This window comes from Notamacropus eugenii, chromosome 3 (genome assembly GCF_028372415.1).
Source record: "Notamacropus eugenii isolate mMacEug1 chromosome 3, mMacEug1.pri_v2, whole genome shotgun sequence".
Taxonomy (NCBI): Eukaryota; Metazoa; Chordata; class Mammalia; order Diprotodontia; family Macropodidae; genus Notamacropus; species Notamacropus eugenii.
This window is the reverse complement of record NC_092874.1, coordinates 474,091,333-474,116,729: the sequence shown is the minus strand read 5'-3', so window position 1 is coordinate 474,116,729 and position 25,397 is coordinate 474,091,333. Positions and strand designations below refer to the sequence as shown.

The 25,397-nt window shown below is 44.9% G+C and overlaps 2 protein-coding genes across 2 annotated transcripts in view; one reads left to right on the top strand and one right to left on the bottom strand.

Annotated features, from left to right (window-relative positions):
* Positions 1–5,591, bottom strand: part of HESX1 (HESX homeobox 1) — a 28,738-nt gene extending 23,147 nt beyond the window's left edge. Inside the window, exon 1 of the mRNA XM_072598992.1 lies at positions 5,355–5,591. The gene's annotated coding sequence lies outside the window, so the exon portion shown is untranslated. The remainder of the gene's footprint in view (positions 1–5,354) is intronic.
* Positions 5,592–5,724: 133 nt separating this feature from the next.
* Positions 5,725–24,153, top strand: MYD88 (MYD88 innate immune signal transduction adaptor). The gene is made up of 5 exons (XM_072598991.1): positions 5,725–6,186; positions 16,277–16,411; positions 17,821–18,001; positions 18,931–19,022; positions 20,798–24,153. The coding sequence occupies exons 1-5, from the start codon at positions 5,847–5,849 to the stop codon at positions 20,950–20,952; spliced, it is 903 nt and encodes a 300-aa protein (XP_072455092.1). The 5' UTR covers positions 5,725–5,846; the 3' UTR covers positions 20,953–24,153.
* Positions 24,154–25,397: the final 1,244 nt, after the last annotated feature.

Here is a 25,397-nt window from a genome sequence, read left to right as displayed (position 1 = left end):
AGATATTTGGATCTGGAAATACAGGTGCCAAGAAAAGTTAAAAGGTACACATAGTTGAATAATTGAAAAAGAATATGTTGGTTTGAATTATTTACATGTTAAATGGAGAATAAGAAACATGTCTTTTTAGAACTCTAATATTTTTAAGGATCATAGAGAAAAGTTAAAATGACGGAGTCTGTGGGTAGTTTTGTTCTACTTTAATGGTCATAGGAGAAAAAAAATTGGAGGGACATGGGACTATACTGCAGAGAAGAGAAAGAAAAGGGGGAGGAAAATCACTAAGATGAATCGTATGTAGTCATGGAGAAAGGAGTAAAGGAAAGAATTTCAAGAACCTTATTTTTAACTGAATATGATAAAGGAAGATTGAACACAATTAAATCCCTCCATACCACACACTAATATAGTAAATTCAATGAATGGAGAAGGGAGGGGTCTGAGAATGAGGATAGGTTAGATAAAAGAATAGAGAGAGTTAAGCAAAACAAACTCAAAAGTTAGAATGAGGAATGTGAAGGGAGGAGTAAAAGGAAAGGGGAAAAAAAGAGCAAAAACCTGGGATCAGGCGTGAGGTAAGGAGAACAGCAGGAACAGGAGAGACAGACTGTTTCATTTGTAAGAACATAAATGTCAGGCAGACTTCCTTTTTTCTACCACTATTTGTAAATAGTGAGGAGGAAGCAAAGGAGGGAAAAGTACAAGAGGATAAGATGAAAGGAAATGACCAATTAACAATTACAATTGTGTGAATGGGATTAATTCACCCATAAGATGGTAGAGGCTAACTGAATGGATTAGAAAGCAAAATTCAACAATATATTGTTTACAAGAAACACACTTGAAACACAAAAATTCACAGAGTTAAAATGAGGGGCTGAAGCAAAATGTGTTATGCTTCAGATGAGCTTAAAAAAGCAGGAGTGGTAATCATGACTTCAAATAAGACTATAGCAGAGGTAAGATAAAAGAGATAAGCAGGAAAATTACATTATGCACAAGAAATCAATCGAAATCAATATGTACTGTTTATTTATATATCATATATATGTCATGTTGCATTTTGTTGTATTTGTTATCTATCTACATGCACCTAATCATTGTTGTCCTTCGTAATCCAAGAGGATCAAAATAACACCATGGTGTTGGGGGTCAATGTATAGTGTGTCCAACTGTGGCTGATCAAATGAATACAAGCTTAGTAGGCTCTCCCACAGGTAGACACAAATAGTCTGTATGAGTATTTGGACCTAGTAACATAATATCTAACTATTTAAAGAAAAAGTTAATCAAATTGTAGGGAGAAATTATAAAACTGTAATAGTGATAGATTTTAGTCTATCCTTTTCAGACATAGACAAATCTAACCAAAAGACAAACAAGGAAGAAGTTAAGGACCTGAATAATAATTTAGAAAAGATAAAAGTGATACATCTCTGATGATTACTGAATGAGAACAGAAAGGAATTTGCAAACACTCAGTTGTATATGACACTTTTACCAAAACTGACTATGTATTGGAACATGAAGACCTCAACCTTCGTCAAAAAGTATAGAAAAGCAGAAGTACTAAACATATATTTTATTGAACATAATGCAATAAAAATATATAAAGAACACTTAAAGAATGAATGGAAAAGTAACTGGAGAATAACATAATTCTAAAGAATTGATCAATTAAAGAGTAATGCAAACAACAGAAAATTTCATTAAAGGAAATAACAATAATGAGATAAAATACCAAATCTTATGGGATGCAGCTAAAGCAGTTCTGTGGAGAAACACTCATCTCTAAATGCTAATAGAAACAAAAAAGAGAAAGAACAAATCATTGAATTGGGCATGAAATTAAAAAACTTGAAGGATAACATCAAAAAATCCCAACTAAATATCTAAGTAGAAATGGTGAAAATCAAAGAAAATATTAATAAAATTGAAAGCAAAAAGACTTTAGAATTTATATATAAACCCAATACCTATCTTTTTTTATCCATTACATTAATTTATTATTAACATTCATTTTTTTAAAAATTCTGAGCTCCAAATTCTCTTTCTTCCTCTCCCTTCCCCCCACTCATTGATAGGGCAAACAACATAGTGCCCATTATATATGTGAAGTCATGCAAAACATACATCCTTACTGGCCACATTGCAAAGGGGAAAAAAGCAAGAAGAATAAGGAAAGTGAAAAACAACATGCTTCAATCTGCAGTCAGAGTTCATCAGTTTTCTCCAGAGGTGTAGTATTTTTTTTTATCATAAGTCCTTTGGATTTGTCTTGCATCATTATATTGATCAGAATAGTCACAGGACTTGATGGTTTTTTTTAAACTGGTAAAATAAATAGCTAGCTAACCTGATTTCTTAGAAGAGAGGAAAGTCAAGTTGTTCATATCAAAAATGAAAAAGAGGAACTTACAAAATCAAAGAGGAAATAAGAGAAATGGTCAGAAACTATTTTACTAAATTATGTAACAAAACTGATGGCTTAATGGAAACAAATGAATATTTAGAAAATGTTAAAATAGCCATAATAACAAGAAAGGGCTATTTAAATAACCCAGGGTCAGAAAAAGCAACTAAAGCCTTAAATGAACTCTTAAAGAAAAAATTCCTGGAACAAATGAATTTACAAGTGAATTCTATCAAAAATTCACGGAACAATTCGTTCAAACACTATGTAAGCTATCTCCATTCTGGAAAGCAGTTTGGAGCTATCCTCCCAAGCTTAATAGACTGTTTGTACCCTTTGACCCAGCAACATTGGGTCTACGCTGGGCTTACATCCCAAATAAAATTTAAAAAGAAAAAGAGGATCTATATGTACAATCACATTCATGACAGCTTTTTTTATGCTAGCCAACCATTGAAAACTAGGGAGATGCCTCCTATTTGGGGATGGCTAAACAAACTGTAGTATATGAAGGGAATGGAATGTTATTCCATAAGAAATTATAAAATGAACAATTTCAGTGGAAGTTGGCCAAATTTGGATGAACTCATACAGAGTGAATAAGAACCATTCGTACAATTATCACATTATAGAGAAAAGCAACTTTGAAAGAATTTAGAGCTCCAGTCAATGCAATGATAATCTGAGATTCCAAAGGAATGAAAATGAAACCCACCACTCATCTTCTAACAAGGAGGTGTTGGATTTAATAGTGAAGAGAGGGACATACATGGCTAATGTGGAGATTTGTTTTATTGAACTATGCAGCTATGTATTAAAGGCTTTAGGAGTGTGTGTGTGTGTGTGTGTGTGTGTGTGTGTATGTTAAAATTTGCTCAATGGGAAGGAGATATTGGGGGTGAGATTAATTTTCAAAAGTGCTTGGTAATTGAAATTTAAAAAAAAAGAATGAATGTTACATCTCATCAAAAGCTTTTCTGCATCCATTGAAAATTTCATTTCGGGGGAGGCATTTGATTTATATCTTGTGCTTACCATCTTTCTGTCTTTCCACTGTTGAAACACCCTTTTGTGCCTGGTATAAACCCTCTTTGATCATGATGAATAGTCATAACAATTTATTGCTGTATTTAATTTCCTAGTATTTATTATTTTTGCATTCATATTCATTTGCAAAATTGGGCTATAGATTTCATTTTTAGTATTATCTTTACTTGGTTTTCAAATGAATATTGTATTTGCCTCCTTAAAGGTATTGGGCAATGTTCCGTCTTTCTTTATATTTACAAACAATATAGGCACAGTACAAGAAAACTTCCTACCCATTGCAAGAAGTGGAATAATCATCCTTAGCACCTTAGATAGATCCCTTAAATGGCACTAAGGCAGCTAAGTGATATAAGAAGTCAGGTGTCTGGAGTCAAGAAAACTTGAGTTGAAATCCAAAGTCAGACACCTAATGGCTGTGTGACCCTAGGTAAGTCACTTGTCTGCCTCAGTTTCCTCTATTGTAAAATTGGTATAATATACAGTGTCTGACACATAGTGGGTGCTTAATAAATCCCTGTTTATTTGACTAGCTACCAAAGCAATTTTTTGTAAGAAGAGAGCTGATGATGTAACTTCCCTACTCGATCAAATCCAATGGCTTTCTGTTGCCTCTAGAATCAAAGAAACTCCTCCGTTTCATTTTCAAAGCCCTTTATAACCTGGCCCAACCTGTGTTTCCCATCTCAGTGGGCCTTACTCTCCCTCCTGTCTTCAGCCCACTTTTTGATCTAGCCCAAGAGGCCTCTCTTTGTGTTCCTCATACAGGACACTCCATCTCTCAACTTTGTGCCTTTGACAGTCATGGAATGCAAGTGAGAACTCCCTGCAGAGCAGTTAGGTGGAACAGTAGAGAGAATGTTGAGCCTGGAGTCAGGAAGACCTGAGTTCAAATTTGATCTCAGACACCCAGAAGCTGCGTGACCCTGGCAAGTCACTTAACCTCTGCCTCGGTTTCTTCAATTGAAAAATGGGTATCATAATAGCACGTACTTCACAAGGTTGCCTTGAGAGTCAAATCAAATTAACTCGTATTTGTAAAGTAGTAGTAGGCCCTTAAAAAGTAGTTTGTTCTCTCCTTGTCCCTTTTTCGTAGTCTCTTTAGTTCTTCAAGATTCCAATCAAGCATTACATTAATTCCTCCACATGTGAGTGCCCTCCTTCCCTAACTACTTTCTATTATTTTGTATATCTTTGTTTATTCATTTTATATTAATGCTATATGAACTTATATAGGTACCAGTTGAAAGCAGGGATTGTTTTATCTTTTACAGACACTTGACACTTAATCCCAACTGCCTCATCCTGGGTCATCTCCAGTCATCCTGATGAATGTCTGGTCACTGGATTCAGATGGCTCTGGAGGAAAAGTGAGGCTGGTGACCTGCACAGCCCTCCCTCACTCAAAGCAAAGTCAAGTGCAAGTCATGTCCTCATTTCTCCGATGGTATGGTCTTCTTTGGCAACGAAGGATGAACGCACACTACACTCCTATCTCTAAAGGGTCTAGTATATAGAATGAACCTAATAAATGCTTGTTGTAGCATCCAACTGTGTTTAAGGAGGTTAGAAAGTGGTGAGAGGTTGTAAAGGTAAATCGGTGGTCGCATATGGGTTAGGATAGTCGATTTCCGAAGTGGTCCCCTCCAACTCTGAGATTCTCCTAGGGTCCCCTCTTCCTACCTCCCAAGTCCTCCAGAGGTGCACCCCTTGGGAGCTGGGGAAACCTGGCCAAAAGCACAAGACCTATCCTGATATCCTTCGAGAGAGATGACAGTAGACAGCCAGGAATGAATAGGAAGCACATCTGACCAAGTCGCCCTCCACCACACTTCAGGTTTCCACCCTCCCCACCTCGGCAGACTAGCCAGCCAAATGTGAATTTTCTCCTCACCTCCTCGGTTCAACCTTGCTAACGTCTTCGTATCTCCCCTCCCGTAACCCGAGAGACTTCAGGGGGACCCCAGGGACTGGGAGCCAGAGCTGCTTTCCAGGTTCTTCCGTGTACAGGCTCACCAGCTCCGCCCCTGCGTGCTGCCGGGCGCGGAGGTTGGGTCCGGGGGCTTCTACTCTCCCCACCTCCCTGAGTCCCCTCTTCCCCGGGAGCCCCAGAGGCCTAAAGGGAGAGAGTACAGGGCTATAGTTTTCCACTCCCTGGGTCCAGCTTGCCCTGGGTAGTATGGCTGGGGGCCAGATGTGCCGGGGGCGGGAAGGGGAGGAGGACCGGACCGAACTGCGCGGCGGACGGGGCGGTGCGAGCACAGAAAGTGAAACCGGACGAGGCGGAGGAGGACGAGGAGAAGGAGGAAAAAGAGGAGGCGGCTGCGGCCTCCGCGGGATGGGGAAGTAGTCGGAACCCGCGCCCGCGCCCCAGCCCGAGCCCACCATGGCCAGCGCCAGCCCCAGCCGAGCTGTCACGGCCAAGGCCATGGCCACGGTCCCCGAGATGTACGACGTGCCCCTGGTGGCTCTCAACTTCAGGGTGAGGAGCCGTCTGTCGTTGTACCTCAACCCTCCCACGCAGGTGTCAGCCTACTGGCCCGCGCTGGCCGAGGAGCTGGGCTTCGAGTACTTGGAGATCATAAACCTGCAGACGCAGCCCGACCCCACCCGCCGCCTCCTGGACTGCTGGCAGTCGCGGGAGCGGGCCACCGTGGGCTGCCTCCTGGAGAAGCTGGCCAAACTAGAGCGTCTGGACGTGCTCGAGGACCTGCGGCCCAGCATCGGTAAGGGGTTGGGGGAGAGACTGGGTGGGAGGCAACCCACACCTGCCCTCAAAGTGGGGAGGAACCGGCGCTAAGCCCTGGCTGGGGCTCCAGACTGCCCATGCCCCTTCGGGGTCCCCCTCCACCGTTCCCCACTGGCCTGGACCTGTCCTACTAATCCCCTGACCCTTTCTGCTTTCCCCTCCGCCATGTTTCCCTGCCTCCCTGACCCCTCCGATCCGTCGATGCAATTCCTAAACCATGGTGCCTCCAGCTGACCACAATACACCCCACGAGGTCCGACAGGGGTGGAACAGAGGCACCATGGCCTCTCATTACTGTATTCTACACCACTCAGTGCAGACCAAGCCTTTCAGGCTACATGTCACTCTGCTGACCCAGTCTAATGGGAGAGACAAGATGCAAACATCTCTAGACAGACAAGCTACATGCAGGATACATTGGGGATACTCCCAGAGGGAGGGCCTAAAGATCAGGGAGGCCTGGGAAAGGCTTTGCGCAGAAGGTGGGCTTTAGCTGAGACTTGAAGGAAACCAGGGAAGTTAGGAGGCAGAGATGAGGAAGGAGTAAGTTCGAGGCATGGGGGACACCCAGTGACAACTGGAGATAGAGGGCCCTGTACAAGGAACATCAGAGAGGTCTGTCACTGGATCATGGAGCCGGTAAGATGTAAGACAACCCTTGAAAGGTCGGAAGGGGCTGGGTTATGACGGGCTTTCAGAGTCAATCAGAGGACTTTGTGCTTGATCCTGGCTGTAAATGGGAGCTGCTGGAGTTTGTTGAGCAGGGGAGTGATAGGGCCAGACCTGCATTTTAGGAAGGTGAATTTGATGGCTGAGTGGAAGGTGACCTGGAGTGGGGAGAGACTTGAGGCAGGGAGAGCGATCAGCAACCCATGGCAATAGCCCAGGCATGAAGGGATGAGGGTCTGTATCAGTATTTTCAGTATCAGAGGAAAGGAGGCATGTCAGAGAGAAGTGACCAGAAAAGTTAGAACTGACAGGACTCAGCAACTAATTGGATATAGGAAGTTGGTGAGAGGGAGGAGTCCAGGATGATACCTGGATTGGGAGCCATTTGTGAGTGGGAGGATGGCATCAGGGGAGGAGGGGCCTGTTGGGAGGAGAGGAGAGCTGGTGGGGTGGGGAATAGAGTGAGTTCCATTTTGGACATGCTGAGCTGAAGCTACTTTGGGACTCCCAGTTTGAGATGTCCACTTGGCAGTTGGAGATGAGAAAATAGAAGTCAGGAGAGAGCTTAGTACTGGACACATAGAGCTGAGAATCATCTGCTTGGAGATGGTAATTGGAATTCGACAAGAGGAGGACATCACCAAGTGAAATAGTCCAGAGCAGGCCACTTGTGGCCTTGAGGCTAAAGGTTCTCCCCTCCCCCCCCCCCCCCCCCCCCCCCCCCCCCCCCCCGCCCCGCTCTAGAGGAGACATAGGTCCCATGACAGAGCTTCTTCGGGGGATACCTGTCCTTATGGGCCTGACCTGAGTGAGGATCCAGTAAAGGCCAGAGAAGGAGCAACCAGCAGATTAGGTGAAAACTGAAACATGAAAACTGAAATCCAAGAGAGTGGCAAGAAGAGGGTGATTGATAGGGTCCAAGGCTACAGAGATGTCAAAGACAAGGAGGATTTAGGCCACTGGACTTAAGCAATTAACAGCGCATGAGGACCCTTGGAGAAAATATTTTCAGTCAAACGATGTGTTTGGAAGGCAGTCTGCAAAAAGGTAGGCATTAGAGAAAAGTAGAGGCATCTATTGTAGATGGCTTTCTCAAGAGTTTAGATCTATGGGACTACAGTAAGACAGGATGGTTAGATCAAGTGAGGGCTTTTTGAGGATGGAGGAGATGTGGACATGTTTGTAGGCAGTAGGGATGTAGCTGATAAGAGAGACTGAAGGTGAGAGAGAGAGTGTAGGGATGATGGAGGGGGTGATCTGCTGGAGAAGATGGAATGGAATGGATCACTTGTGCCTGGAGAGGAATTTGCATTATCGAGGAGAAGGGCGCCCTCTTTCTGTGAGGAGGGAGTGAAGGAGAAGATGGCAGCAGAAGGCAGCAGTGATGTGAGATAGGGAAGAGAGAAGTTAGAGCTTCTAGAATGGCCTCAAAGACATGACTGAAGAGGTGTGTGGTCCTGATTGAACTTAGACAGGAAGTAGGCTTACTGATCTAGAGGACAGGGTAGTGAGTGGGCTTCCTTTCAGTGAGAAGGCTTCTCTTTTCAACACATAAAATAGGTGCTTAGTAAATGCTTTATTTGATTTAATTTTCTATGGACTCTCCAAAAAGCAGAGTCCTTCTGACACAGACTTAGTGTCCATGGACTCCCAAGGGGTCTGTGGATAAACTTCGGGGAGTCCCTGAATATGGGTGGGAAAAAATTGTAGCTTAATTTTCACCAACCTTTAACTGAAATTTAGCATTTTCTTCAATAATTTAAGGGCATGATTCTGAGAAGGGTCCCTAAGTTTCACCAGTCTGCCAAGGAGATCCTTCTAAGAAGCCTGCTCTGACCTCAGTGGAGACCTAGGAAATGGGAAGCCTTTGTAGAGCAGAGGTCAGAGACTTAAAACTGAATGAGACCTAAAAGTCTAGGCCAACTCCTCCTTTTTTACAGATAAAAATACTGAAGCCCCAGGAGGGAAGGAAAGTGCCTTGCCCCATATCACCCAGGTCATAAGCAACAGAGGCAAAATTTGAACCCAGGTCATGGTACCCCACACTCAGTACTTTTCTGCTGTATCACTCCCAATATCTATGAGCCTGAGCTTTTCTCTTTGGCCCCCTATTTTCCTGCAGGTCCTCTAGATCTCTTATTTGGCTCTTAGAATTGGGACCCTCCTGTCAACTCCATGTAGCACCTTGATCTGGAAACTCTGAGGTGCAGGATATGTTAGGAAAAGAGAGAGGAAGCAGGCAATGGATTGAACATTAGCTTGAGTTGAAAGAGTCATTGTTAACCTAAAGAGGGGGATGGGCAACAAATAGTCATAGAATCTCAGAGTTGAAAAGTACCTAAGAGGTCATTTAGTCCAAACCTCTGCCCAGGGCAGGATTCTTTTTTAAATCTCCAAGTGGTTCTCTTGCCTTAAGATGGACACCTTGAAGAGCTCACTAGTGATGAGATGATGGTGGTAGAGGTGGTGATGGTGGTGGTGATGGCAATGGTGGTGTTGATCGTGGTGGTGACTGTGGTGTTGATGGTGGTGGTGATAGTGATAAGCCAATATGCCCAAGTGATATTACTAAAGTGCAGGTCTGACCATCTTCTCCCCCACCCTAATTCAGTCAATTCCAGTGGCTCCCTATCATCTCCAGGATCAAATACAAAATCTTCTGTTTGGTATACAAAGCTCTTTGGAATTTGACCTTAACTCCTTTCCACTCTCCACTGCCTTCTATGTGACACTGGTCTTTCACACACTACATACTCTCCATGATGTTGCACTGGCTGTCTCTCATTCCTGTAATGTTCTACTTCTCATGTCCACCTCTTGGCTTCCTTCAAGTGCCAACTCAAACTCTACTTTCTTCAATAAGCCTTTCCAGGCTACCCCCCACCCTCTCTGATGCTTGTGTCTTCCCTCTGAGATTATCTTCAGTGTATCTTGCATATTCCTTGTCTGTCCACACTTTGTCAGTGTATTGTCTCCTCCTTTAACCTGTGAGCTTCTGGGGGCTGGGGCTGTATTTTGTCTTTCTTTGTATGGTCAGTGCTTAGCACAGTGTTTGGCACATAGTTGGCTCTTAATGCTTGTTGACCTGGCTGTCATTTCTCTCACAGTTTTCACACTTTTAAAGTGCTTGATAGACATCTCATTTGAACTTCACAATCACCTTGTGTAGTAGGTTCTACAGGTATTTTTATCTCCATTTTACAGATGGGGAAACTGAGGCTCTAAGAGGTGAAATGTCCTGTGGTCACACAGCATCTTCTGTAAGCATGATCACAGGGTTGGACAGGTCCTTAAAACTCCTTCTGTTCAATCAAGAAAGCATTTATTCAGCACCTTCTGTATGAAAGTCATTATACCAAATGGATGCAAAAAAACCTAAACCAAAGTAGTCTCTACCCTCCAGGAGCTTACCTTCTAACACATACCAGAGCAGAAATCTCCACTATAACCTCTCTGACACTGAGATTCTGCTTGGAGAGCTCCAGTGAACGGGGACTCATTTATGGAGGCAGCCCATTTCCACTTTTGGATCACTCCAAGTGTTATCCAGCAGAACTCTGCATCTTGAACTTTGACCTACTGCTCAGAGTATCTGGGACCTAGGGAAGCCAGGCTCAATTCGCTTCCACTGTATGTCTAGTGGCTTCCTTACCGCCTTTGAGATCCTGATTCTGTTATCCAGTGATAACTTTCCTTTCTAACTGTTCATATGGCAAATTGATCTGGGAGCTTTCTAAATACTTTATTAACTACCAGGATAAAGATAAAATCCAAAGACAGATTTTCATTAGAGACTTCCCTCCATATCCACCTGAGCCCATTAATCCACCCTCTTTGGGTTCCATTAATTCTCAGGCTACCTAAAAGTGCTTTCCCCCAATTCACATCTCTCCATATTGTCCACAAAGATATTCTAAGAGACCCTTTGATGACATTCTGAAATCCAGAGCTTTGAAATCCATAATTCCTCAGAGCTACCCTGGTGAGTCACCTTGTCAAAGAAGGAAGCTGGTTTAGACCAACTGGTATGGCTTGTTTTAGAATGAACCCATGCTGACCCGTAGAGATCACCATTTTTCCTTCCTAGTGCTTAGAAACCATCTCTCATAACACATTCTAGAATTTTGTCACCATCTGAAGTCAGCCTGTGGTGAGTGTATACTGTTGTCCCATTCATTCCTACATTTGTTCACTGAGTGCATACTATGTTGTCCCATTCACATTTGTTCATTCAGTAGATACTGATGGTAGCTGCCATGTGTAACACACAGTTCTGTGTCAGATGTACAGCAAAAGTGTACTGATGCTGAAACACAGTTTGTTACAGTGGATAGTGCACTGGCCTTGGAGTCAGGAGACCCCGCCTCTAATATACACTGGTTGTGTGAAGCTGGGCAAGTCAATTCACTTTTCTGGGCCTCAACTCCCTCATCTGTAAAATGGAGATAATCAGTAACACCTGGTTGTCATCAGAAATTGTTTAGCACTTATTTAGTGCCAGGGACTGTGCAATCACTACGGATACAAAGAGAGACAAAAGACAGCTCCTGTCCTCGGGAGCCTTCAATCTAATGGAGAGACAACTAGCAGACAAATAGGTACAAACAAGCAATGGACAGAATAAATAGGAAGAAGGGAAGGTGCTGGGATTTTGATGGATGAAGAAAGGCATCCTACAGAAGGTGGGATTTTAGTGGGGGCTTGAAGGAAGCCACAGAAGCCAAAGAGGCAGAGATTAGGAGGGAGAGCAGGCCAGGAAAGAATGTGTCCAAGGACGGAGTGGGCGTCCCCAATGAAGACAGTCTGTAAACTGCTTCACAACCCTGAGAATCCCTAGATAAAGGGCCCCTCTTATTATCAAAGAGTTTGGGTTGACACAGCGAATTAAATTGTAAGTGGAAAATGAGCATTAAGTGCAAAAGATAAGTGTGCAGGAGCTGTAAGGGCTGATTGTTAAATTTTCAGTCTGAGTATTTACATCCCAGAAATCAGCCAACGTTATCTAATCAGACGACTTATTGTCTTGTTGATTGTCTAAATTTAAGAAAGTGATGGAGGGAAATGGTAATAATGAAAATTAAACTTAAAACGTTTCATGCATATATTTTTTTTCAAAGAGCTGGTTGTTAAACATTTACCAGCACTCTCATGGTGCTTAGTGTGACAAGTACTGTGTCCTAAGAGGGGTTCAGAGTTTCTAGGGGCCCTCAGAGGAGGAAGGGAGCACATCTAGCCAGGAGACCCAGGAAGGCTCCTGGGAGCAGACATCACTAGTGGTGTGTTAAAAAGAGTGAGGGCTCCTGGATTCAAAGCCCAGACAGGTCAGACACAAAGTATCTGGGTCCTTTATTCCTCTGGGTTTCCTCTCTCCAATCCTGTGAAGGTTTAAATCTTATGATTTGAGATCATTCTTGAAAGATGCCACAATTTCATATGGAAATGGGCATAAGGCTGTGTTTGAGAGACCATAAGCCACATGGTATGCTTTTAGAGTGGCAGCAGAGATGTAGTGAACAGTCAACGTGAAGTCAGGAAGACCTGAGTTCAAGTCCATCCCTAGACATGCTAACTGGATAACCTTGGACACAGCTTCTCAGTGCACCCAGCAACTCTGAGACTAGAAATTCCAAAACAATTTCTAGATCTTCACTGGTAGGAGTTTCCTTGATGTGAGTTACCCATATCAATGGAACCTCAGATTTGATTAAATAACAATAATAATGATAAAATAATACTAAGGTTGATCTGCAGGGTCTGAGAATTTGCCCAGGAATGGGAAGCCATTGAATATTATTGACCAGGGGAGTATTTGAGACAGATCAGTTTGCCATCAGGCTCATCAGTGTAGAGTTGAGAGTGACTTTGGAGACCACAGAATCCACAAAGAAGATGAGATTGGGGAGAGAGATGAGAGGCATCAAGACGGACAATAGCACAATCACCGTCATCTGTGACAAGAATCAAACCAAAAGGATGGCAGTCTGGGCAGCTGGAGTGACCAGCACCAAGCAGGGCCAACCCTCAGATCTCCTTTGTGATAGGATTATCATTTAAAATCCAGTGAGAAGTTGTTGTCATTGCATCATTTCAGTCATGTCCAACTCCTTGTGACCCATCTGGGGTTTTCTTGGCAAAGATACTGGAGTGGTTTGCCATTTCCTTCTCCAGCTCCTTTTACAGATGAGGAAACTGAGGCAAACAGAGTGAAGTGACTTGCCCAGGGTCACACAGCCAGTGTGTCTGAGGTTTGATTTGAACTCAGGAAAAGGAGTCTTCCTGACTCTAGCTCTTTCCATTGCAGCACCACCTAGCCTCCCATGAAATAATTAAGACAGTAATCTAACAGTAATGAAGACAGTAGTAAATAGTAATAAAGACAAATGCAATTGAGTGGGAGACAGAACAGAACTCAAGGAATCTTCTTCATTTGGGCCATGGGCTCTTTGGGCAACAGTCTGGTGACTGGATCCCTTCTCTGAACCATGTATGCACAAAACACTTAGAATTACAAAGGAAAATAATTATATTGAAATATGGTTGTCAGAATATTGTTTAAAAAACACAGGTTCATGGATCCTGCCCCAGGGACATAGGGGTTGATAACCACCCAGTGTTGGCCGGGCCCTTGGTGGTCATTTCCCCAGTACACAGCATTTGGGGGCCCATGTTCTTCTGCTCAGCCAAAGAGGTGTTGTCAGGAGAGAAGGTGTTACCCAGATAAATCAGAGAGGGACTGCTGCCTCTGGGAAGGGAGGAGGAGAGAGGCTGGCCCACCTGTAGCGACAGAAGCTAAGCCCCACTTATCCCAGGCTCATTAGAGCTCATACATATTGCAGGAGTAACAAAGAAATGGAAATGAGAGCACTTTGAGAGGCCCAACTGAGGCAGAAACAGCAGGGCTTAGTTACTGCTAAGTAACTAAGAAGAGGCTGGGGTCACAATTGTTCCTGGGGTTCTGAGTGAGGAACTGGGGGGCTGGCCCTGGTTTCTCAGAAGAAATAAGGATGTTCCAAGGAGCAGCTGGGAGGGGCATGGAGCCTAGAGGCTGAGTTCAGTCTTCTTTATCACAGCCCACCAACTGCTGCCTTGGCTTAGAGCAAGATAGATGAATCAATCCAGCCTGCCTACCCTCAGGGGGCCCCATTAGGGCTAGAGACCCAGAGTGGCACAAGCAGGCATCTGGTCACACACACAATGGTTACCAGGGCAGCTCACATGGATGAGACAAAGCAGTAGAGTGGGAATAGAGAAGGGTGAATGGGCAGAGGGAGGGCCAGTCGTGTGTGTGTGTGTATGTGTGTGTGTCTCTGTCTATGTTTGTATGTGTCTGTGTCTCTCTATGTATCTGTGTGTCTCTGTGTCTGTGTGTGTGTCTCTGTCTGTCTGTCTGCGTGTATGTGTCTGTCTGTCTCTATGTATCTGTGTGTGTGTGTGTGTGTGTGTGTGTGTCTGGGTTTGGGTCTGGGTCTGGGGGTTGGGGGAAGCTGTCTAAGTAGGAGTCTCCTACCCTGGGGTGGGAGGGTGCCCACAGCTGCCTCAGGTTTTCATTAAACTGGTTTCACTCTATGTAGAATTAACTTTTGATTATCCAGAGCAAAAAGAAAAGTTAATTGAAGTAATTGGAAAACTTCTGAAAGAGAAAAGCCTGATCAAAAAGCTGGTCTATGATTCTCCCCATTAACTGAAGATGTGGGTTCATTCATTCCTCAAGTCACTTTCTTCTGCCATTCAGTCCTCCCTCCCTCATTCCTTCATTCATTCACTCATTCATTTGTTCACTCATTCATTCATCTCTTCCCAGACTACCTTGTATTTGGCCCACCAGACACTCCAAAGGCTTTTGCCAGCTTGCCCCACTCACTCATTCAGTCACATGTGTTCAGCCCCTTCCTCAGGCTAAGTTCTGTGCAGACCCTTGATTTTTAAAGGCCAAAAGGCAGCAGTCTGGGCTTCAAAGAGCTCCCATCTCATGGTCCTACATATCTGCATGTGAGTTTAGGCAAAGTCCATGTAAGGTGATTTCAGGAAGGGGCACACCTTCCTAAGGGGTGAGGCTGGGCTGAGAGGGAAACAGGAAGAAGGAAATTCTTGAGTTTAAATGGAAGAGGTGAGAGGAATGAGCAGTGGGGATGGCCTGGGTCGGGGCCTGGTCTTGATCTGTTTGCCCTGTTAGCCTTCCCAGCCCTCTATTCTGTGATCTGTAGTAACCCATCCGCCCTTCCGGAGTTTACAGTGTCTAAATAGAGGCAGGAGACATGGTTCAGGACCAGAGAAATATGACCCAGGATTTTTAGGAGAAATCTCAATGAGAGGCTCATTTGGGGTCTCAGAATGTTAGAAGTGGAAAGATGCTTAGAGATCATTGAATTCATTTTACAACTCAGTCCCAGAGAGGGGAGATGACTTGCCTAAGGTCACACTGATACCTCTTTTCAGGAAGCCCCCTAGCCTTCCAATAGAGAGGTGGAATCTCTGTGTCAGCTCTGTTGTGTCCATGTGTTTGGTCTGAGGATTACAGGGCTGGGAGGAGAGTAGAATTAAGCCTGGTGGGCAGTTGGATCTGGGGCCAGTCCTGCCTCTGACCCTTCCCAGCTGTATGACGATAATGGATGAATCATGGAACCTTTCCTTGTCTCAGTCGGTGGGGTAGAGCCAAAGCAGCGCGGCCTTTGGAACTGAAAGTTGCAGGTTTGCATCTCAGCTCTGCCACTTCCTGCCTCTGTAACCTTGGGCACAGAATCTTCTTGGGTCTCAGTTTCCTGCTTTGTAAGTAGATGGATCTGTCAAGAATCTCCCCAATGATGAAATTCTGATAGGGCAAATTCATTCCCTCAGTTATAAGGCTTTCTGGAACCCTCCGAACTTTCCCTAAAATACACTGTTAATGACCCAGGAGAGAAGTGGGTCATTTATTCATTCCTAAATGTGTGCCAGGAACTTTCTGGGTATACGAAGTAAGGCAAAAACAGCCCCTGGTTTCCAGGAACTGTATGGGGCTAGACTGCATCGAAGTACTAGGAACACGCAAGGTGTGTGCAGTGTAGATGGGAGGTAAGCTGATTGTGAGGCAGAGGAGAGACTGGGCAAAGCTTCCTGCAGAAGCTGGGATTTGGGCTGAATCATAAAGCCGCCGTAACTTAGCACTGTGCTAAGGATACAAAGAAGGCAAAAACAAAACAACAGAAGACAAAAACCCCAAACCAGCCGCTGCCCTTCACCTTCTGCTGGGGGAGAGCACATGCAAGCAGCTCTCTACAAACAAGATCTAGACTGGGTGGCTGGACAGTCAGATTAAGGAGGGCTGGGGAAGGCTTCCTGCATTACCAGGGCCTCACTATGCTGTCATGGAGTCCAAACGCAGGGAAGCTGTAGTGAACCTGTTGTCTCTCTCCTCACAGATGAGGACTGCAAGAAATACCTGAAGAAACAGAGGGAGGAGGAAGCAGAAAAGCCTCTGCAGGTGCCTGCTGTGGATAGCAGCAACCCTCAGACATCAGAGCTGGCAGGCATCACCATTCTGGATGACCCACGGGGTAATGGGGCAGAGGGAAACCGGGGGAGAGGCCAGGGAAAAAAGCCTTTCCTAAACCCGCCTTGGAGGATACAGGGAGGCTTAGGTTTTTACAGCTGGGATGACTGGGGTTGGACACTCCCTTCAACTAAGGATCAGCCACATGTGGTGTGCTGTCTTGGCAGATAATGTTTGACAAAGCCAAGCCAACTTCTCCCCTCACCCTCCTCTGGCCATCATGTGTCCTCAGGGAATATAGGCTTCTTCTAACAGTGATCTGAACAGAATGGAATTAATGGATGAATCAGAAAAAGAATTCCAAAACCAACACGATTCCTGGATTAGCTGAAGTTTTCAACTGGGTTTTCCCATTTAGTATTTTATTTTTCCCCGGTTACATGGAAAAACCATTTTTAACATTTGCTTTAAAAATTTTGAGTTCCAAATTCCCTCTGTCCCTTCCCACCTCCCTCACTGAGAAGGTAAGCAATTTGATATAGGTCATACATGTGTAAGTCACACAAAACATATTTCCATATTAGTCATGTTATGAAAGAAAACATAGACTTCAGGAAGTAAACAAAGTAGGCTTTGATTTGCATTCAGACCCCATCAGTTCTTTCATTGGAGATTGGATTTTTCATCCTAAGTTCTAAAGTTGTCTGGGATCATTGTATGGATTAGCTAAAGTTTTTAATTGACTCATACCACCATTTAAATATAATGGAGAATTTGTTGTTTTTCTTTTAAGACAACTTTATCCAATTTTATTATGGCAGCTGTAAGGTCCAGAATTCCCCCACCTAGGGAACCTGCTACCTCCCCCAAACCTCCCCCTGCTACCTCTGCCCAAACAGTGGGGCAAGTAGATACTGAAGAAGAGACCAGGAGTTCCAATATGATTTTAGGAGAAGTTGTAATGATTCCGTGGATACTCACAAAGAAGGGCAGTCTGGGGTGGTGGGTCCCCACAAAAATCCTGAAAAAGCCCCCCAGTAATTCTAGAAGTCAGACAAAGGGAGGAGTTACAGGGCACTTCCCTGAGGATCAGTGGATAACTGGGGGGGTTCTGCCTAGTTAATGTTTTGGCTAATACTTTAGTTTATACATAGTATTGAGCCAGTTCCCAGATATCTAGGGATCATGCCAGCACTGTTGGCTAAATGCCCAGGCACTCAAGGTTGTGTGCTGGTCACTGTTTCCTTGTTATGGCTTTCACCAATTGGGACCCTACAGTAGCTGACGTTGAGAAAGATTAAATGATTTGCTTGAGATCCAAAGGAATGTTTTTGTCCCTGTCTCTATCCTTGTGACCTCAGAAGCAGGGCTGATGGGAAGATGGCAGTGGGGATCTGGGTTGGCCTTCAACCTTCTCCTGGGTTCCTGACCCTTGACCTGTGACCTTCTCTCACTCCCACCCCCACCCCTCAGGACAAATGCCAGAACTCTTTGATGCCTTCATCTGCTACTGTCCCAGTGACATTGAGTTTGTTCATGAGATGATTCAGCGTTTGGAGCAAACTGACTGCCGGCTGAAGCTGTGTGTGTCGGATCGGGATGTCCTGCCTGGCACTTGTATCTGGTCCATCACCAGTGAGCTCATTGAAAAGAGGTCAGTGGGAAGTGGGGAGGATCTGGGAGAGTGAGTAGAGCCCTGCTTCAGATATCAAGAGACTTACCTTCAGGTCTCTCTTCTGCTGTGAACTCACTGTGTGACTTGGCCTCAGTGTTCCTATCTGTAAAATGAGGACAGTCATACCTGCCCTGCCCATTTCAGTCACAGAATGTTGCTTTTAGAAGAGAACTCAGGGACCCTGGAGTCCAACCCCTTCCTCTTACCACAAAACCACGAAGTGGCCTTTCAGCCTTGAGTGAGGGGGAACCCCTTGCCCTCAAGGCAGCCACTTTGTTCCTCTTGGTCAGCTCTAAACCTCCCATGTGAGTATCGGTAGAGTCAATGAGCAGATGAGTCTAGCAGGCAGAGCAAAGAGGATTTGGAGGCAAATGAGCTGGATTCTCATTTCGCTACTAACGCTGCTTTAACATATTACTACCGTGTGCACATCGCAGCCACTCTGGGCCTAAGTGTCCTCTGTAAATAAGGGGGCTGACCCCTAAGATTCCTTTCACTTCTAAATCTGTGACTGAAGAAAGGTAGCTTCGCTTAGTGGGTAGACAGTTGACCCCAGAGTGAGGAAAACCTGGGTTCAAGTCCTGAGTCTGACCTATCCCAGCTGTGTGACTTGGGGAGAGTCACCGAGTCTCTCCATGTTGGACAGTTCTCAAAGACTGGTCAGTCAGTTTTTCTTTTAGCATTTATTAAACTCCTGCTATGTGCTAAGCACTTGACAACGATCATCTCATTTAACCCTTCCAACAACCTTGTCATTTTTATTATCCCCACTTTAGAGTCGAGAAAACTGAGGCAAACAAAGGTTCGGTGACCTAGGATCACAGAGCTAGTTAGTATCTGAGACCAGATTTGAACTAGGGTCTTCGTGAGGCAATAGTTGCTTCCAAACTACCTCTGCCTCTCTCCAGGTGTCGAAGGATGGTTGTTGTCATTTCTGATGAATACCTGCAGAGCAACGAATGTGACTTCCAGACCAAATTTGCTCTTAGCTTATGTCCAGGTGAGCAGCCCCTGTGAGCGACCTGAAGGATGGAGCTTTCTGGGTTCTGAGATTAGGGGGCTTCACAGGGGTGGGGCACCAATATGGAAAGGGAAGAGGGAGGGAGGGAGACAGAGAAAGAGACAGAGACAGAGAGAGAGAGACAGAGAAACAGAGAGCAAAGGGGGGAAGGAGAGGGAGAAGGACAATGGGAGACAGACAGAATAATAAATAAGCATGCCTTTGGAGATCCCTGCACACATTCATTTATTCAATTACATGACCTCCCAGCACCCTACTTTCCCTCTCCCTTTTTTTTAATGCTGTCTTCCTCCAGTGGAATATAAGCACCTACAGGGCAGATAGGACTCTTTGTCTTGGTCATGGTTGGTCCTCAGCATTTAGCTCAGTGCCTGACCCAGCCTGTTGTGCACAAGCTCCTGACCTGGGTGACAGAAATAACTGGCTGGCTGGAGGCCATAAGAATTAGCTTTTATGGAAGAATGTGTTGTCCATATTCTCCTCTTGCACCTCAGGGGCCTCCAGCTGCCAGTGACCAGAGTGACCCTGTGGGGAGAGGAATGGGTTAGGTCAGACCCCAAACAAGTACATTCCAGTTTTTGAATGTTTCCAAATCCCACCAAAAGCCAGACTGTGCTACTTTTTTGAACTTTCTTGGTTTGGATTTTTGATTTCCCACTATCTCACCTCCTCTAAACAATGAATGAATGAAAGCATGTGTGAGTGAAAAAGCACTGATTAAGCACTTCTTATGGGAGAGCTCTCTCTACAGGTCCTAATAGAAAAGCTGGAGAGTGTCTCCCCTTGTGGATTACATCCCCCCATTAGGAGGACAGAGAGAGGGCAGTTCTGGCCTGGGAAGACCAGAAGTCAGTGCAGCTTGAACTCAGCTTGGTGTCAGGCCCTCTGCAGGAGCAGTGGGAGCATTGATTTGGCTACTCTTCCCTGAGAAATAGCTGGCAAGTGATGGGTGGTGGGTAGGCAGTGAAGACCTGCATTGGCCTGGATTTCCTCGTGGATGAATGGAAGAGACATAGCCATGGTATAGGGACAGTGGGGTAGGCAGATTGGTGCCCAGCTTTCTGCCCTGGTACTTGTAGTAATGGTGGTAGTAGGGGTGGTAACAGTGATAAAAGTAGCTGCAGAAGTAACTAATAGTAGCAGTAATAGTAGCAGTAGCAGTAGCAGTAGCAGTAGTAGTAGAAACAGTAGTAGTAGCAATGCCTTTCTCTCTGCCAGGAGGAGCAAGGTGTCCTTGTATAATCTCATACGTCCTTATATATTCTCTGACAACACTGTTGGTTTTTCATTACTTGGAGTGACCTAAATCTTTTCATTTACTCACTCACTCTGGCCAGGCCAGCCCCAGGGCTGAGGTCCTCCAAGGAGCACCTTATCAACTCCCCCATGGAGGGAAGCATGATTTCTGGAGGTCTAGTCTAGGGACTGCTATTTTGTGGGAGAGGCAGGGCTACAGAAGTACAAATGTTGGGATTGCTGGTTGATTGTTGGGTGATACAGGGGTCAAAGTCAGGGAGCCAGGGTTGGCATGTGCCCACCTCCCCTTTTGAGCCAGGTGGCCACACCCATGCATGGGATACCTGCCTTGAGTTGGGCCCACCCTCCATTGCTTTTCAGACAGACACATCTATAAGTGAACAACTATTAGGCTCCTACCGTATACTAGTCCTATAGGAGGTGCTGGGGGGAGGCACAGATCTGGAGGAAACTCCTCCCTGGTCCTCACAGAGTTTCTTGACCTGCCTCTTTTGCAGGGGCTCGCCAAAAGCGCCTGATTCCTGTCAAGTACAAGGCAATGAAGAAAGAATTCCCCAGCATTCTGCGCTTCATCACCGTCTGTGACTACACCAACCCCTGTACCAAGAGCTGGTTTTGGCCACGACTGGCCAAAGCCCTCTCCCAGCCCTAAGGAACTCTCCCTCAGATGTGATGTCACCTACAGCCTCACTTCTGGACCAAAGACTGACTGAACTATGGGAAAGGGGCAAAGCCTGGTTTCCTTCTTTAGCCAAAACTACCCCCTACAGACACAGCGGATGCCTGTCTTACATACTGTGTCACATATGTAGTCATGTTGGGTTTCACACATGTAATACTTGAGATCCATCATGACAGTAGGTGAACCCTAGGGAGTTACACGAGTATCAGAGGCAAATTTTGAACTCAGGTCATCCTGGATTCCAACCCTGCACTTCCCCCCCATGCCATGATGCCAACTGGTTGAATAGCCCTAAAGAGAAAAGAAGTTCTATGTGGCTTGTTTTAAAAGAACCAGTCCTGTGGATACCTTGTGTGGAAATAATGATGACTGTTTTCTTCTCTAAGTGCCTACAAACCACCCGTTTAATAGTCTTTTGGAGATCTTTACAAGGAATCAGGATCAAGCTCCTCAGTTCAGAGTTTGAAGCATCTCCCTTCTTCCCCTTTCCTGAAAATCTCCATGCCGGCATCACCTCTCATTGCTCATGATTCCTCCAATTTTAGCAATTGTGTCCACAAACTATCTCATTGTTTTCAGATACAATTCATGTGGACAGCTGGGGGGTGGCAGAGTGAGAAAGGAAGATCTCTCTCTCTCTCTCTGGGTAGCTTTCTATTATAAATAATTCTTCCTAACTGGGTCCAAAGCTCTGCTGTTTATAGCCTCACAAGGACTGCAAGTGTTTAGATTTAAGTTCAGCACCCTGGGACAAAGCCATGATCACCCCACCTTAGTTATACTCTATAGGTTCATTGTGCTGCATTTCAGTGCCTGAGGTGTGGTGGTCCCTCAGCAACCCCTCATGTGAATAATTCACTGCGCTATTGTTGCTACCAACCATCCTGTCCCAGCAGTGAGATACTTACTTTTTCCTCTACTCCTTGAGTGAGTGGGCTCCAACTCAGAGAGTATATATTCTCTGCTTCTAGAACAAGCCTGGATTCCACATTGGGGTAACCCAGGCTTTTCTTTGGCTACTCTGTTAAGAGCTGAGAGGCAGAATGATAACTAGACATTTTTCTCTACCAGGGCAAGTGGCAGAGAACAGACCCAGAGTAGAAGACCCAAAATGTGTCCTCAAAAACTGCTGGGGAAACCAAAGAGAGAGAAGGGTCAGCTGGGCCAGTGGGTGGAGCAAGAGCCCACCGGTGACATGGTGGCTGCTGGGAGAAAGAAAGCTTCTTTTTTAGTTTATTAAGTCTTACTAGCTAAGCTCATTTAGTTCTATGCTGTTGAAGAACTGAAAAAGTTCAAATTTTGTCACCATGGTAGAAAGCCCTTGTTGCCCTACCTTAGTTGTGGCTCTGGTGGAAGGATTTTTGGGGGTAATCAGGAACCACATTGAGAACAATGTGAAAGCTGTCAGGAGGAGACCATGTCCTCAGCAGCACTTGCTCTGAGGCATTCTCTGTATTTAAGCTGTTGGCTTCTGCCTTATAAGAGCTGCCTCATGGCTCACCAAGTCAGAAATGGGAGTTCTGGCCCCGCCCTTGCTGGGGAACTCAAAGGCTGGCTATACTGGTTTTTCTAATTAAGACTGGAACACAAGTGCACTGCAGATTTAAAGGAGACTACAAAATGGAATGGAAGGAGTCCCTGGCCAAGGAGTCAGGAGCTCAGTGTCCTAGCCTTGGCTTCAGAGGCAATGAGCATTTATTAAGAACCGATCATGTGTTGGGCACTGTGCCAAAGACCATTCCCTGTTCTCAAGGAGCTTAAATCCATAAACGGAACTGGAGGGAGGGAAGGAAGGGAGAATAATGGCCCCCCATGAAGGGGAATGGGGACAAAGTCTGGAGAGTCAGCAACACAGCAAGAGGGGGGTGAAACATGGCCATCTTGGGCCCATCCCCCAAAAGCAGGCACTCACCAATGGAAGAAGGAAGCTTTGGTGGTAAAGGAACATTGCAGAGGGAGAAGGAAAGTTCTAGGGAAGGCAGAAACTGTAGTAAAGTCCTTATGAGTAAGAAGTGAAACTGCCTGCATCTTTGGCCCCAAAATGGAGATTCCCAAAAGGACCTCACTAGTGGGGAAAAGGGGGCTGATGTGGCAGAGGCAAATTGCAAGGTGAGAAACCCCCAGGCACTGATGGAAGCTCCAGGATGAGAACGCAGCTAAGTCACGGTGACCAGTGATGTCACTTTGAATAACATTTTCCCTCCCTGGGCCTCAGTTTCTCCATTTGTAAAATGGTATAGCCTATGTTGGCCAGTGCCTTGGGTAGAGCTGTGTCTATTTTTAGGACTGTACAAATTGGGGAACTTTCAACTTGGTTCAAGCTGTGGTCACAAAAGCAGAAGGATATTGGTGGGACTGGTATACCTAAGGTTTAGCCAGCTTGGACTCTCACCTAAAAAAAAATTACTTCTGTTTTTGTCTCCTACATCATAGCCATTTCTGGAAAGATCCGCCTTTTCTTTGCTCCTCCCCTTGCCCCAAATGTAAAACTCTGTTATGAGAAAAATGATTAAGTAAAAGCCTCTCCTCTACTGAGTATAAATCTGGCAGTATACGTAACATTCTGCCTAGCACGCCCCACCTATTCAGAGAAGTGAGATATGTGTTCCCAGGTCTGACCTCCTTGTAGAAATATTTTGTTCTCCATTGTTGTAGAGACTTTCACCTGCTTTTGGAAATAACCTTAGATTCATTAAATGTGGGATGCCAACCTCTCACTTTACAGAAGAGGAAACACTGAGGCCCAGAAAGTTGAAGTAACTAATCATTCCTTCTGTGTATAAATGACTCCATTTACTTCTCAAAGCACTTTCTCATTCTTTTCTCATTGGACAGGGCTCTCCTCAACTCTGGCCTTTCTATTCCCAGTGGCTACTAGGGTCCTTAGCATTCATTAAGCACTTAACAAGTGTTTGTAGATTGATCTGTAAACAGTAGCAGGAGGTTGACAGGGAAGACATTGTTACACTTACTTTATAGGTGAAGTCGAGTAGAAAGTGGTAAAGAATGTGTTATATACTTAAAAAATAAAAGCTAAGCTGTACATTATGACTGTTTGGGGCTCCGTGTACCAACCTCTGCCTGTTCTTTGTATATGGAAATGCTCTTTTGAGCTGGTGTTTGTCAAAGTCAGAATCAATTTTTTTTAAACTAATAAATCATTTAAAAATATACAGTGATAATAGAATGTAAGATGTGAGAGAGGTGGGGTGGAAACAGCCTTGGCCTTGGTGTCAGGGTAAAAAACCAGCTGTCTTTTTCACAGCACTTTAAACAGGTCATGTCCTTATCACATAGAATAATCCTTGATCCCATCTGGAGAGGAAGTTACATCATTCCCAGGTTGAGGATTGATAAAGAGCCAGAGGTAGATGTGGCAGAGTCAGAACCTTTCCTGGAGTTCTCTGGCTCCTTGTCAGAAGCCTCAGTCCTCCTGGCCCTGTTTCTGCTCTCAGGGACTCTAAGTACTCCTGTCCTCATCGACTGAGCGGAGGTGCTGGGGGGGAAGGGGGCCTGATCTGAGGACAGCACTGTGTATCATGATAGAAGGCTGTTAGCACTATTAAAGTTTCTACAATGGCACATCTGCCTGATGGGTGTGGCTTCCCACCAAGTCAAACCTGCTAGACAACAGCACCCAGTGGGTCTGTTATGGAAAACAGATTGGATTTGGAGTCAAAGGAGCAAAACTCGAATCCTGACTTTGCCACTTCCCACCCGTTTGACCTTGGACAAGTTTTTGACCTTCTCTGCCCTCTATTTTCCTCACCATTAGCTGAAGGGGTTGAACCAGAAAGATTACTTTGAGGTTTCTTCTAGTTCCAGTTCTGGGACTCCATGACCTAATGGGTTAAGCTGATGGGTCATGCAGAGGTTTTCTAGGTTGGTACAGATGATAGTAAGTTACTGAACTCCTTCCAGATAATATCTCCATACCTCAGACTGGGTCATTGCCAGGATTCACTCTTCCTGGCAGATAGAATCAGATTAGAACTGGAAGGGGCCTTGGATACTCTTCTGGTCAGATCTTCTCATTACAGAGGATTTTAAAAGTTATGTGATTTGACCAAGGTCACACAGCTTTAAGTGGGAGAACTGATATTTGAACCCAGGTCCTTCTAATTCCAAATCCAAGGCTCTTTTCAGTGGACCATGCCACTTCCATGCAGTGCTTTGATGAGATTCACTGACCAGGGAAATATGCACGAGTCTGTGGAAGAGTAGAGGGCGTCCTGACCCATGGGCCAATGGTCTCTACTATGACATTGGCTACTTTGATCTCTATGATAAGGTCATTGTTTGTGAAAGTCTGGGCAGTTGAATCCAGGAGTCAGGATAAAGCATGCTTTGTGCTCAAGGATATACTGTCCACCTCCAGGAGCTCATGAGATGCCTTAGGATGCTTTGACATGTCT